The sequence below is a fragment of the Trachurus trachurus genome (genome assembly GCF_905171665.1).
Source record: "Trachurus trachurus genome assembly, chromosome: 11".
Taxonomy (NCBI): Eukaryota; Metazoa; Chordata; class Actinopteri; order Carangiformes; family Carangidae; genus Trachurus; species Trachurus trachurus.
The window spans coordinates 10,499,885-10,514,635 of record NC_139904.1 but is presented as its reverse complement, the minus strand read 5'-3'; the positions used below and the strand labels follow the sequence as shown (position 1 = coordinate 10,514,635).

Sequence of the window (14,751 nt, the reverse complement as noted above, 5' to 3'; positions counted from 1 at the left end):
TTGTTAGCCTACTGCTACTGGAGACGCAGGGGAAGTGATTGTTACAGATTACAGTTCTCAACGAGCCGGGCTGGCGGCCGGACCAGCGCCACCTGATGCGCTGGTTCAGGCCGAAAATAAATCCAGACCGAGCCGAGTCGAGCCGCGCCGGTCCGGAGTTCCACCGGGTCCGGACCGCTGAGAACTCACAGAGCTAACAGTAGCCTAGCCCCCTAGCCGTTAGCACTGGATGCTTTACATGTGACTTCCTGTGTTTACGTATCACTCGGGGCTGATCACTATCAACGTTACAATATCAGACATGAAACTCCACGACCAGCTGCGGCTGCAGTTATTGGTCTTTTAAAAAACTATTTATTTCCAAAAACCTTCTTTCTTGTGTGTGTTGTGACTCTAGCCTCCTCTCCTCTCTGTGTCCTGCTACTGCTCTGTCAATAAGCGTTCTTCCTGGTCGGGAGGGGGGAGAGGAGGAGAGGGGTGCACAAAGTGATTACATATTAATAGGTTCGGTCGCTCGTCAAATCTTATTAATCGGACCGAATAATATTATTGGTCAGACTTTTCTCAGAATTATATGAGAATGAAAAAATGATGAGTTTTTAACACTGTTGGGTTTCTCTTACATTTTAATGTATCATCAGATTATTAATAGCATTTTAACTTAGACAAAGAAATGTGCAAAAGTTCCAGAAAGGTAAGTATTGCTTTAAAGGTCATTTACAACAAGAGGAAAGCTGCCGTTAACGGGCGTGTCAGGTGACTATTCCTGGGTGGGTGGGCTACTCTGCCAGGGGTGGTGGGTTAGGGAAGCGGGATAGACATAAGTTTGTTTTTGCTCTCCTGTAAAATTTGGAAAATGTCACTTATGCCCCTCGTGCTCTAAGGGGTAAGTTCTTTTACGCCCCTTGTGCTCCAAACCCCTCGCAGTGTGGCCTGTTCTCTTTAAGGGACAAAGCCTTGTAGTTCCAACATCCGACCACTAGATGGAGACGCGATTCGTTTTCGTCTCAAGAAATCCTTCAACAATCTAAACCATACATGACCTAATAACGTGTTTGGTTGTTTTCTGTTTGTTTTTTTGGCATGGTATACTAATATCTAATTCCCACTCACTGTTGGTCTGAGGAGATGAGGGGTTGGGGGGGTGGGATTGTTTGTTAATTTGTTTTTTTCAGTTTTTTTTTGGTTTTGTTTTTAATTTGCCGGTTTGTTAATTTTGGTTGTTTGTTTTTCTTTTATTGTTACATATTTATGTTGTGCATTCTATGTACACAAAAAAAATGAAATTATGTTTATGGTGTGTAATTGTCAAAGCTGAATGACATCACATGTGTAGCCATTCTGTAATATTATGTTCACAGTAATAATAACACAGGCCAAAAAACCGTGTAAAGCTCACTTAGGAGAGCAGGCACCCGATAGGTAGTCCTTGCTGCAACGGCAACGGGTTCGATCCCACCTGGCAGTCCTTTGCTGTGCGTCATATCCCTTTTGTCCTGTCAAATTAAAAGGAATACTTACACACCTTCCTCTGGTTCAACTACTTACTGGGGTTGTAGTAAAACCCCTTAGAAAACCACATATCTTAGCTCTAGTATGTGTTGGTTGACACACACACAACCTGACACATCTTTTATGTTTTCATTTACCTTAACAAACAGGAGCCTCTCCCTTGAAGAAGTCCTTACACTATCATTTCATCATTTCATTTGAAATATGTCAGGAACAGTCCCACCTAATGACTTGGAACCGAGGCTGGATTGGACTAAAGGTGCAAAATAAAATTTAAGGTAAGGGTACACTTTGAAAATCCACTCTTGACCTTTAATGTACTTCCTGATGACTTTAACACATGACATGACAAAGTCTGTTTGATTTTGTATCCAAGGGAAACTCTGCAGCATAGAAAATCCACACTAAGGGGCGCACTATAGCTCAGTGGGTTGAGCAGAGGCCACGTATGCAGAGACGAGACTACAGTCCTTGCTGCAGCCAGCCCCAGTTCGAATTCCAAATCTTTGCTGCATGTCATCTGCCTCCCCATTTCCTGTCTCTCTCAACTATCCTACCGATTAACATGCAAAAAGCTCAAAAATATACTTTAAAAAAAGAGGAAAGAAAATCCTCTCTATTTGTTCTGACAAAGACAAAGATACGAAGAATCGGCTTTAAATTTAGTTTTAATTCATTTCAACAAAACTAAACAGTTCATACTTTATCAAAAGCTGATTTAAAAAGAAAACAGGTAAACACTGTATGCACACACAAGATGGGGAACAGGTGAGCTGATGAGGAGCAGGTGAGTCAGACAATAAGACGTTTTAGGGATCACGACATCTTCTGGAAGACAAACACCAGATAGATACCTGGACAGAACAGAAAGGGCAGGTGTAAGTTTGGGGTAATTATCATCACTTTAGTCAAGGATTGTTTTATTTATTTACTGATTCACCAAGCACATTGTTAAGCAGTTGAAGTTAATGATGAAACTTACTGGTAGCTTCCCACTCCGATCTGCTTAGAGTGCCCTGCACAAAAACAAACAAGTGGTGCTGTTAGATAAAACTGGACCAAACCAGACAGAACCAGACTGAAGTCTTATATACTGTCCGCTCACTCACCAGTGGTTGTCTGACTCCGGCTTTGCTGCTGTGCTCTTTAGCGTGGCCGTACTCTCCTCTGCTGTCCGTAACCTGTCGACCTCCGTCCTCACTGGGAAACGGCTGAAAATAACAACTCGGCTTGTTACCGACATGTTCAGTGCACAGGAACATCGGCTTTTGGATGTTTAATTTACTCAAAATGTAACTCTAAAATCTGTTACTGAACCTCAACTCCAAGTATGAGGAACACAAAAAGCCACAACAGAGCCTCGGTTCAATGGTCCGACAGGTAAAGAATGAAAACAAAATCAGTTTTAATCCAGTGAAGCTAGAGAGATTCATGTGTGAAAGACAGCCTAAGCGGAAGCAGGAAGTAACGGTCGCCATGGGACCTCAATTCGGAAAAAATCTCCATGTAAGTGAACGGGAGTCAAACTTTTATTTCGTGATCCGATTGAATTGTGCCTTGAGAAAAAAATGACCTTAACCTGTTTAAAACATTGCGTTTCATGCCGAGAAATCAGCAGTTTGTTGTAAAACTATTTGTAAAATAAAAATCTGAAGAATCCGTAACCAGAAAGACTACAAGTCGCGTAGGTGACGTCACACACCAAATGCCGCCCTTTCCCGTGTCAGTTGGTGACGTATTTTTTGTGGGACACCAGATCTGTAGTCCGTAGAGCGGTCTTCCCACAAAATACATTCTGCCGTTGCCGTTTTACGACAAACTGCTGATATTTTGGCTTGAAATGCGACATTTGAAGTAGGTTAAGGTCATATTTTTTTCTCATGACACAATTTAATCGGATCACGTAATAAAATTTTGACTCCCATTCACTTACATACACATTCCAAATTGAGGTCCCATGGCGAGCTTCACTTCCGCTTCGGCTCTCTATAGTTATGAACCTTCATCTCTGAAACAAAAAATAGAACAGAGTATTATATAGTCTATAAGATGAGACTGAAAGAAAACCTGCCACAGAACAGAAAAGCCAAAGCTTTACTCACCAAACCCATGTTCTGTAACAGACCGCAGAGTCAATATTTATAACTGATCGTTGACTGATAACTAATAATTGTACCTCCTCAGACTATGTTTATCATTGAACACCGATTGATAATACATTGACAGTCACCTCCAGAGCCATCATCTTCATCATGAGGCTGCGATGATGATCCTTCTTCAGTTTCTCCTCAGAGAACTCAGAGAATCTCTGCTTCAGCACCAGACGCATGTTGTAACGTTTCGCCATGCTGTCGCAGACACAGAAAAAGTAGAGCCACAGTAGAGTCAGTGAAAGATGTCAAATATTAGGAATTTATAGAAGTGAAATATTTTCTGCACTAAAAATCTAATCTTACTGTTCAAAAAGAGGAAAGTAGACGAGGAACTCTGGAACGTCGACCACTTCCTCAAGGCTGAAGTGATACTGACACCCAAACAGAGGATAGGAACCTTTGGACTGAAAGGAAACTTTGAAAACCTCGTTACCAAACGACAGAGAGTCCGACGCCTCCAAACGTTTCCTGTAAAGAACGATAAAAAAAAGACAGCAGAGGTGTTATTGTGACAAAACACCACGAATCTGCTGTGAGGTCAAAGCATGGATTAGAGAACATCATATAAATGTGTTGCGTCTTTTATTTATAGATCTTAAAACATTCAACTTTTGTTTTCTTACACGAGTTCGAAGGCGTCTGGTGTCGTTCCAATGAAGTAACCTCCGGGTTTCAGACGCTCGCAGGCGTTTTTCAGCATCATGTTCGCCTTCTGTTCACTCTCAAATGAGTAATGATAAACAAACTGACAACTGCAGATGTCAAACTTCAGCTCAGGCTGATCCAGCTTCTCTGACAGAGCCTCCTGCACACACACATCACAGCATACAGTTACAGGTACATCTCTGCAAGTGACGCAAAAGAAAACTTCTGATAATCCAGACAAGTCAAAGCAAGGCAATTTTATTTGGATAGCCAATTTTTACAAACAGTTTGTCTCAATCCGTGTATCATTCGTTCTTTCCCTTTTCAATGGGCAATCAAAATTTTAAAAATTCAAATGCGACTGATTATTTTTTTTTTTTTTTTTTTTTTCATCCAACACAAAAAAACAGAAGCCCTTTCCTGCACGTCATTCCCCCTCTCTCTGCCTCCCCAGTTCCTGTCTCTCGCAACCATTCTATCTAATAAAGGCATGAAAAGCCAAAAAACTTAACTGTAATACTGTAATACTTACAAAAATAAATACAAAATGGAAAAACTAAAATTTGATTTTAATAATTAAGAGACCTTGAGAAGTTTGTATTTGGTTATAAAAGCGTCTCATTTTTATGTGGATGAATCTACGTTACCACTTGTTAATGGGTCCATTTTCAATATCTTTTTGTCTTTATAGTTATTTTGATATTATTATTTAGTGGTTGACTCGCCCAGCATTTCCTGCTTTCGGTTTCGCAGACGCTGCCCAGCGGGTCATGGGAATAACGCCGGCAAATCGCCGTTTATGGTTGGAACTACGACGGTATCTGATCGTCTTCAAACCTCCAAATTCGTTCTTGATCAATGAAAACATTCTTGGCAAATGTTTCCACTTTCGTCCGTCTTGCGCCGGTCCAAGAATTTCACCGTGCGCGCGGAGGCTCATGGGAAATGTAGTGTGAAAACATTTCGCTTTCCGAAACTCCTCATTCTCCCTTTAATTGTTCGGGTTTACGTGACCCGGAGGTTTGGTAACGAGCGTTAGCAAAGATACATTTGCTTGTTAGCCGCCACGATGGGTCCGAACCACGATCCATTAATCAGCTATATCATTGTGTATTATTTAGTATTGTTTAGAGGAACCAAACGTGTGACTCTGAAGAAGGAAGATATGACAACTGAAAAGATCAGCAGGATTTTCCAGGTAAATATTTTCATTGAGTCACTGATGTTGTGCACAGACAAGGAAAACAGTTTACAACATGGATTATGGGAAAACATATTCAGGCATTGTTGTTCTACTCTGGTTTGTGGAAACTGATCTGCGTGTTGTAAATCTTACCTTGGAGCAGTCTGCTGTGATGAACTGAGCGCTGAAGATCTTCTCGTTTGCGTGACTTTTCCTCCTCATCTCTTCGTAACGACTCTGACACTGCTCCACAGATACCGCTGCTATGTCTGAAACAAACACGTCACTGACTGTTAATCGTATGTACAACAAGACCCCGTTAGCTGGTAATTATCAACGTTACATTTTATTAGGCTCTCTACAGAGATATGATTAGTTTGTTCCAGTGTCAGGGATTCATTATTTCATTTTTATTTGTTCCAAGCGTGGACATTTTCAATTCATACATTACTGACATAAAGATGATAGATTATGGTTGAGCTGTGAGTAGTAGCCTCTAAATGCTCCTGCAGGTAAATCCACACTGTCTGAGCCACTGCCCCCCCCAAAAAACACACATCTACCCCTTTCCCACTGGCCAAAAAACCAGTTTAAACCCGCTAACAATCGGCTTTTGGTGGCAGTGGGAAAGGCGCACCAACCCGGGTTAAAATCAGCTCCAATCGGCTTGCAGTGGGAACGCCAAACCCGCTAATTTACGTGATGACGTAATTTACGGACGTCCGTCATACGGCCGCGGCAGAGTTGCTGTCCTCCGCGGTCCTGGTGCTCCGCAGGTCAGCCAGCAGGTCAGCCAGCAGGTCAGCCAGCAGGTCTGCCTCGGCCGACAGACCTCACACTCTGCGGCCGACAGCTGTGGCATGACGGTGAATCTTGCACCGCGGATGAGAGCAGGGCAACTGGTTTATGCTCTGTCTGATCTCCCAGCGGGGGGTCAATGGGTCAATGGGAAAGGGGCCAAATGCCGATTGTTAGCGGGTCGACCCGCTAATTTTAGTGGGAAAACGGCTATAGACACACACTCTCCTGATCAGAGGAACAGACAATAATAACCAGTTGATTACCTGCACAGACCAGGTGATCGATCCCGCCTCGCCTCCACTTCAGCAGGTCTCCTCCTTTCCCACAGCCAAGGTCCAACACAGATATTTCCCGAGTCCCTGCATCTCGCACCTTCTCCAGGATCTCACCTGTCAATCAACAATCAAATAAACAGCCGATCAACTTACTTCCTTTTTTTTTTTATGTATCTTTAATTAACCAGGAAGTCCCATGGGCTTTTCAATGTGTACGTCAATCCATAACTTCCTTGACGGTGAACTGAATTCTCTGAGCCGAGGAAGATGTGTTGATTGATAATATCTGGTGCTGCACAGTGTGGACGGATGAACTGATTGACAGTTCTGATTATTATTTATCAGTTACCTATCAAGACGCTCTTCAGCCAGTTGTTGAAGTTCCTCATGAAGAAGATTCGACTCCGGCTTCGAGCGGCCAGACCGACTTCCTGCAGGCTGTTGTAGTGACTGGCCACCTTCACACTGTGATCCAACACCTGACGGATCAATAACACACACCATTAGTAATCACTGCCAATTGCCAAAAAATCAATAGTAAGTCAGAGTATAGGTTGATCAGTCGGTACCTGTCTCTTGGTGGGTGAGGTCTCCTCCTCCTCCTGCTCTTCCTCATGTCTTCTCTTCATCCCTGCCTTCTTTCCGTCTCCTCCTCCTCCTCCTCCTTCTCCTCCTCCTCCTCCTCCTCCTCCTCCTCCTGCACTCACTCCGTCCTCCTCCTCTCTGTCACTCTGTCGCTCTCTTCCCTCTTTCACCGTTTCTGGCCTGAGGGACTGAAGTTCCATCGTTCAGTCTGGAAACACAAAATCACAAGGCGCATCGGAGGAGGAGTCTTGGGATTAGTGGTCGATCGATTAATGGGCCATTTGATTAATGACATTTTTATTTATACCGGCAATCGTTAAAATGCTGTCCACAAATCAACAGGCAACAGGGTTAATGTGATCAATTCAAGCTCAACATAGTGAACTTTAGTTGAAGTTGAAGTCACTCTTAAAGCAGAAGTGAGTGATCCGGTCGTTTTCGCTAATGCTGCGTTCCAGGCAGGCTTTTGAAATCGTAAATTACAGCTTCAAGTCACAACTTACGACTTTGTAGCGTTCCAGGCAACCCACTTGTGTTTTTCCGACCTGTTTTACCGGTGAAAGTCACTATAACGGCCACTCGTAACTTCCGACCGGTGAACTCGTACCAGATCGAACTGGTACCACTTCACGGTCGGAAAAATACGAGTTTCCTTGAACGCACCATAACAGTCCTCGTCGCTACGTCACCACATTCACGGCGTTCCTTGGCTGCACACACAGCCCTGCATGCCGTTCTCTCTCCTCATTGGATAAAAACTGTAGGATACGATAAATGTTTTCTCTTCGGCTCAGAGCAGAGCAGAGGGACTGAGAGACCCGTGTTTCAGTCCAAACACTCTATGTAAGTGATTGCTGTCGGAAGATATAACTATTTAAGACTTATATTAACACAAATATATCACTCACTTCTGCTTTAATAGCAACTAAAAACAAAGAGATGCTGCAACCTTTGCAAAATATTATGATAATATTGTTCACTTCCTTTTTATTATTTACACAAGCCTACAACATTTTTTGTTCTCTCAAGTGCACTGAAGCTTTATTTATCTCTCATTTCTACGTTTTTTAGTTGTAAATATAACTACGCACATGTTTTATCTAAAATGAATGCACTGTAAACAGACAGACAGAGTTAACCGATGTAATGTAACATGATAGGTTACGTTTTATATAACTGAAAACTGAAAAATCCATATTGGACGATCATTACCCAGGAGTCTCCATGAACTATACATGTGAAACATTTTTCAACATCTGCATTAACCCTTGAAAAACTGGTCTGTCTGTCTTCGCCTGTTACAGCAATTCACAATCACTGTTGTCCTATCGATTTGACCCAATACAACACTTCAATTACTTTTACTGCTGCAGAAAATATGTATGTTCACCAAAGTCTTCATCTGTGTTAAAGATAAGTTTTCTATCTACAAGAAAATTCAGTTTCTTGTGGCCTTCACATTGACAAGCAGAACCGATTATTGACTCTGAAGTTAAGATGATGAAGATCCGTCTCATTACTGTCACGCTGAGCTCAACAGGAAGTTCACACCTGAGTGTAACAGGATCAGACACATGTAACTAGTCCTACCGGTCTGTTGCTGGCTTTTTTTTCCCTTTCAATCCTTCAGTTAATTAAAACCTTCACTGAGCTGCTCCGATGTTTCCGCTGCAAACTGTTGTTAGCTGTTAGCATGCTAACACCGAGCATGACCACAGTTACACAAAACACCGGTGTTTTCTCCACGGACGAGACTAACCACGGCCGGACGGAAACACGGGCCGGGTTTAAACCGGTCCGCTGACGACAGACGAACAGTGAAACTCTCTACAAACGCTCACATTTGTGTCAAAGCCGAAGAAAACAACCAACTTACGAGTTCTCCAGACAGGGCGCGTGCGCTCTGAATAGCTTCCGGCGGTGCATACGTCATATTTCTGCGTCACATCAGAGACGCAGCGATTTAAACAAATCCTGGGATTTGATCTGATTAGTATGATAATTGCTACTACACAACATAATTTTCATGAACTGTTCGACTAATATTATTGATAATTGTATGAATCACTGTATTCATTAGTAATTTATCATCTGATATATATATATATATATATAAGGCCATGATATAATTTAATCAGATTTAGATTATCTTTTCTCTAATGGGGGTTGGTTAGTTCAGACCATTGTCCAAATAATTTTGTGTTATGTTTGTGTTTTTTGTATATTTTTACTATCCTAATACAATTTTATTATTTTAGTAGAGGATTTTGTGAATCATTTAATACAACTATGTAAGTGTCCTCCATTAATAGCCTAGTGATTTTACCTTACTACTGTAAAGTTAATTTATTCCAGTAGCCTTATCTTCTGATGAAAATGTATTTTATGTGTTTACACTGTTATATTTGTTTGTTTTGTTTTGTTTTGTTTTGTTTTTACAGCGTCATAGTAGTAGTAGCCATACACAGTGTAGTGACAGTAAAGATCCAGCGAGCGGTGCTGTAAATCTGCCAATACCCTTAACCCTAACCCAACATCAGGATTTTCAAATTGCCCTGTCAAAAAGAGTGATCAATAAAACCTCGAACTTTGTGTTTTATTGTTTCTCTGTCTCAGCAAAGTCTACCTGACAAATTTAAGTTTGTCTTTGATACCAGTTGATTAACATAACATTTAATCATATTAAATTATAATATTTTTTTTTTTAATTGAAAACTATATTACTGTTAAATGTTTCAGGGATCAGTTGATTGAGAAGTTCCATGTCTGACCACAGCAGCATTGCTGACAGGTCAAGATTGACAGTGTACTGCAGTACACATTTAAACAGCTTTTAACAGCAGCAGATTTTAAAGAAAATGTGGGAGCAACCATAGCAGGTTTTTCCATGTTGAAAGGTGTTTAGGTTATCTGTATCATATATATATATTTACATGAGTTAGTTGTAATCTGCAATCAGACAGGTAATAAGAATCAAAAAAGACCTCGTACAATCTTAAGTTTTTAACTAAACAATTAATTAAAACCAAGAGAATCAACCTCACTATAAAATTAAACTGATGAAGTTTCCTGCTCACCTGGAGTCATCTCACTTAAACTGAAGCTTCATCAGCATTCAGGCGGTTAAACTGAAACTGTGTCACCCTCAGACTAAATGTGTCTGATCCTTGTGACCATATGAGTGTTCGGTTGATGTTGGTGTTTTGGACTGGGGGTTGATTCATCCTGGATGAGTTGATGCCGACAGACACAGTGTGCTCCAGTTTCATATCAACCGACCCTGGATCAGTTTCATACAATGATCCTGTCTGGTATGTCTGTAATTCATCCTGCTGATGGAGATCTGAGAGATAAAACTTATTACTTTGCTGGCAGACACTCCGGCTCAACACTGTCCGGTCCAGCCAGAACTTTACCGGCTAGACTTAAAGATCAATTCACCTCACAGGAATCCAGACCACTGATAGCAGTCTGAGTTATTCACTTTAATGAAAAGGAAACATCTCAGGGGCCACGTCCTCAGAAGGTCATCTGTCTGCTCGGGTGACACATCAGGTACAGTAAACATCCAGCTCAACCTTGAAGTCGTTTTACCTTTAACCTCCTGATTCAGGGGAAAACAACAGATCAGTGGAGACAGATGAGGAAAAAATGCACTGTTAAGGGATTATTATTATTATATTATTATTATTATTATTATTATAAAGATTATTACTGAATCATCAATATAATTAATAAGTAGATAGCCTACTAGCACTTTACTGTGACACACAATAGAGAGAAGGCAACAGGTGGAGTCGGATGAAACGTCCACAGGAACAGGTGACAGCGTTAGATTTTAATTCTGATTTCTAACTCCATTCCCCGAAGATGAGATGATGAATGACATATTCGTTCACTTTTCTTTTCTACTGTGTCTACGTTCTGTATTTACTGTGTGATTGTATCTACTTTAACATTAACTGTGTCTTCTTCCTGTGTCTAATGCTCCAACTTCCTGTGTTGACTATCCACTGTCCCTCCTCCCTGTTTGTCTTTTGTATGTACTCTCTGTAGCTATCTACTGGACTGTAGCCTACCTTCTTCCTGCGTCTGCACTGTATCTATTCTCCATGTCTACTCTATCTCCTGCATCATCTGTATCTATCTGTATCTATCTATACAGTGTCTATTGTATCTGTGTCTACTTTATCTGCTTCCCATCTCTATTGATTCTACTTCCTGTCTCTACTCTAGCCTATCTTCTGTGTCTTTGGTATCTACCTCATGTCTACTGTATCTACTTCCTGTATCTACTGTACCTCTCTTCTGCATCTTTTCTATCTACTACTTCCTGTGTCTATTGTATCTACCTCCTACTGTACCCACCTCTTGTTTCTACTGTATCTACTTCCTATCTCTACTGTAGGGTAGACCGAGTACGTTTGAGACACTTTTTGATTTTCAATTTTTGAATAGATATTGCAAAAAAACGATACACTGAAAATAAGTGATTTTTCATATGCTGTTTAATTTGTTTGTATACTAAGTTATTATTGAAGAATATAATTTATTATTTGTTTATTTTTTCCACAATCAGGTCATAAACATGAGGTGCATTTTTACCATGGTCCCGTCTCAACCATACCCCATACGTGTACAGTTGAGACGGTACCTTGGTACAGTTGAGACACCATTGAAAACCATTGATGATGACTGAACATCAATTGTAAATGCAATAAACTTTTTTTTAAATGACAATTTGACAAGATATTTCAAAATGAATGTATTCCTCTTCATCAAAATTAAAAACAATGGAATATTCTTGTATTATTAATATAAATATTATTACATCACATAAAATTATAATGTTAATAGTATATATTAATATAACACTGTTCAGGTATCACAAATATTAGTTTTTTTTCCCATTTTCTTTGTGTTTTTGGTCTTATTATGACTTATAACATGTTATCGTAGCCTACAATGCACAACTTAAAGGGATAGTTCACCCTAGAATGATATTTCGCTCATTATCTACTCACCCTCATGTTGACTAAGGGCTGGAAGAATTATCAGAGTCCACCGTCCCTTCTCTTAGTTACAGGGGGTCTCGGCGTAGCAGTGAATTTCAATGCAACGGTTGCAAAGGGACACCGGAGCTCTTCGTAAAAAAACACACACAAAAAAACATCCAAATACCTCCATGATGCTCGTATGTAATGTCCGTCTTGTGCTGAAGCCCCAAATTGCGTAATTGTCCCGAAAAAAAAATTAAATAAGTCTATATTTTAAGCTTGTTTGTAGCGGAAGCTTCTCGTCTTCTTCTTCTTCTCCTCTTCCTGGTCCGTCCAAATATCGCGTGATTCGCAGTAACCGCACTGACGCCGGCGCAAATCACGCGATATTTGGACGGACCAGGAAGAGGAGAAGAAGAAGAAGACGAGAAGCTTCCGCTACAAACAAGCTTAAAATATAGACTTATTTAATTTTTTTCGGGACAATTACGCAATTTGGGGCTTCAGCACAAGACGGACATTACATACGAGCATCATGGAGGTATTTGGATGTTTTTTTGTGTGTGTTTTTTTACGAAGAGCTCTGGTGTCCCTTTGCAACCGTTGCATTGAAATTCACTGCTACGCCGAGACCCCCTGTAACTAAGAGAAGGGACGGTGGACTCTGATAATTCTTCCAGCCCTTAGTCAACATGAGGGTGAGTAGATAATGAGCGAAATAACATTCTAGGGTGAACTATCCCTTTAACAGTGATGTGATGTAATAGAACTCTATCAGGGTACAGTTGAGACGTTGTGTCCCAACTGTACCTCGCTGACCACTTTGTGTATTTCTCTAGATTGTGCAGTGACCTAACATGCTACGATAGCATGAAATACGTATGTGAGTTTTTAGGGCACAAAATAACGTTTGCAATGATGTAAGTTATGTTTGATGGTCACAAAAGGATAATAAGCTATTCGTTGTGGAAGGGACATGGTAAAGTGAAATTCTTACCCTAGTAAAAAGACTTTTGCTGATATCTTTGGACTGGAGATGCTAAAACTATTCAAATTTCCCACAACCAAAGAGGATGCTAATATGCATTTGCTGAGTAAAAATGGTGGCTCAGCCTTGCAGCGCTGGCAAGATATTAAGGGTGTTTCAACTGTACACATGTCTCAACCATACTCGCTCCACCCTATCTATCTTCTGTGTCTTTTCTAGCTACGTCCGTTATCTACTGTATCTACCTTAACTATACTAAATCTACCTCCTGTGTCTACTGTATCTACTCCCTGTATCTGCTGTATCTATCTTCTGCGTCTTTTCTATCTACGTCTGTTATCTACTGTATCTAACTATACCCTGTATCTACTAAATCTACCTCCTGTTTCTACAGCACCTATCTCCTGTGTCTACTACTTCCTGCATCTTTTCTATCTACTTCCCATGTCTACTGTATCTACTTCCTGTGTCTACTTTATCAACATACTGTCTCTACTGTATCTATCTTCTGCGTCTTTTCTATCTACGTCCGTTATCTACTGTATCTACCTTAACTATCCCCTGTATCTACTAAATCTACCTTCTGTGTCTACTGTATCTACTTACTATCTCTACTGTTACTGTACCTACCTCTTATGTCTACTGTATCTACTTCCTGTGTCTACTATATGTACTTCCTGTTTCTACTGTATCAACATACTGTCTCTACTGTATCTATCTTCTGCGTCTTTTCTATCTACGTCTGTTATCTACTGTATCTACCTTAACTATCCCCTGTATCTACTGTACCCACCTCCTGTGTCTACTGTATCTACTTCCTGTCTCTACTGTACCTACCTTCTGCATCTTTTCTATCTACTTCCGGTGTCTACTGTATCTACTTTATGTAGCCTACCTCCTGTGTCTATTGTATTTTTCTTCTGTGTCCACTGTAGGCTACTACTGTATCTACTTCCTGTGTCTATTGTGCTACTGTAGGCTATCTACTTCTGTCAACACCAACCAGAATTACATTACATGTATAAAACCTGTTTTAAGATTAAATGTTTACGTATTCAAAGATGTAGGCTACTGTTGCTTTACAGTCGACCTCAGTTTCAGGTCCGTCCTTCCTCCTGTGGGACAGCCTCGGACAAACAGTGGATGGAGAGATGGATGGATGAAAAGGTGGATGGACTGATCAATGGATGGAAGCTTTATAAACATGTAAATCTGACCTTACAGTGTTTCAAAGCTGCAGCGTGGGCTGAATGAAGCAGCGCTGCTTTAAAAAGCTTCTTCAGCCGTTCAGTCCACTCTCCGTTTACACAGAAAGACGTTTGCAGACAGAAGAGGCTTTGATACTCAAATACCACACAGCCCCCCCAACCCTCCACTGTCCCCCACCACCATTATCACTGTGTCTGTGTGTGTGTGGGTATGTACGGAGGTGGAGGTGGTGGTGGGGATCTCCGGGGACAGAAGCCATTCTACCTGCTTTCATTAAAACAGCACACACACACACACACACAACACACTCAGAGTACCATACACTTTTTGTACCTACTGTTAGTTAGTACAACCGCCTGTGTGTGTGTGTGTGTGTGTGTGTGTGTCGATATAATTACTTCTT

The 14,751-nt window shown here is 40.9% G+C and overlaps 1 protein-coding gene across 2 annotated transcripts; it reads right to left on the bottom strand.

Annotated features, from left to right (window-relative positions):
* Window positions 1-2,162: 2,162 nt before the first annotated feature.
* On the bottom strand, window positions 2,163-9,073 carry rnmt (RNA (guanine-7-) methyltransferase). 2 transcript variants are annotated; one of them, XM_083982049.1, is made up of 11 exons: window positions 9,031-9,073; window positions 7,139-7,362; window positions 6,919-7,048; window positions 6,558-6,683; window positions 5,647-5,762; window positions 4,289-4,470; window positions 3,969-4,133; window positions 3,743-3,860; window positions 2,622-2,723; window positions 2,495-2,528; window positions 2,163-2,366 (listed from the first exon to the last, which is right to left on the bottom strand). In XM_083982049.1, exons 2-11 carry the CDS (start codon window positions 7,352-7,354, stop codon window positions 2,329-2,331), a joined length of 1,227 nt encoding a protein of 408 aa, XP_083838175.1. In that variant the 5' UTR covers window positions 7,355-7,362; window positions 9,031-9,073; the 3' UTR covers window positions 2,163-2,328. The 2 variants fall into 2 exon arrangements, with proteins under 2 accessions (XP_083838175.1, XP_083838176.1); XM_083982050.1 differs by lacking the exon at window positions 9,031-9,073 and adding an exon at window positions 8,745-8,762.
* Between the last annotated feature and the right edge of the window lie 5,678 nt (window positions 9,074-14,751).

Excerpts from the sequence above, each read along its gene's own strand:
- rnmt (XM_083982049.1), bottom strand. The coding sequence starts at position 7,354 with ATGGAACTTCAGTCCCTCAGGCCAGAAACGGTGAAAGAGGGAAGAGAG. Across the intron at positions 6,684-6,918 it reads GCTGAAGAGCGTCTTGATAG|GTGAGATCCTGGAGAAGGTG; the intron begins GTAACTGATAAA and ends GTTGATTGACAG. Across the intron at positions 3,861-3,968 it reads TACTTTCCTCTTTTTGAACA|CATGGCGAAACGTTACAACA; the intron begins GTAAGATTAGAT and ends TGTCTGCGACAG.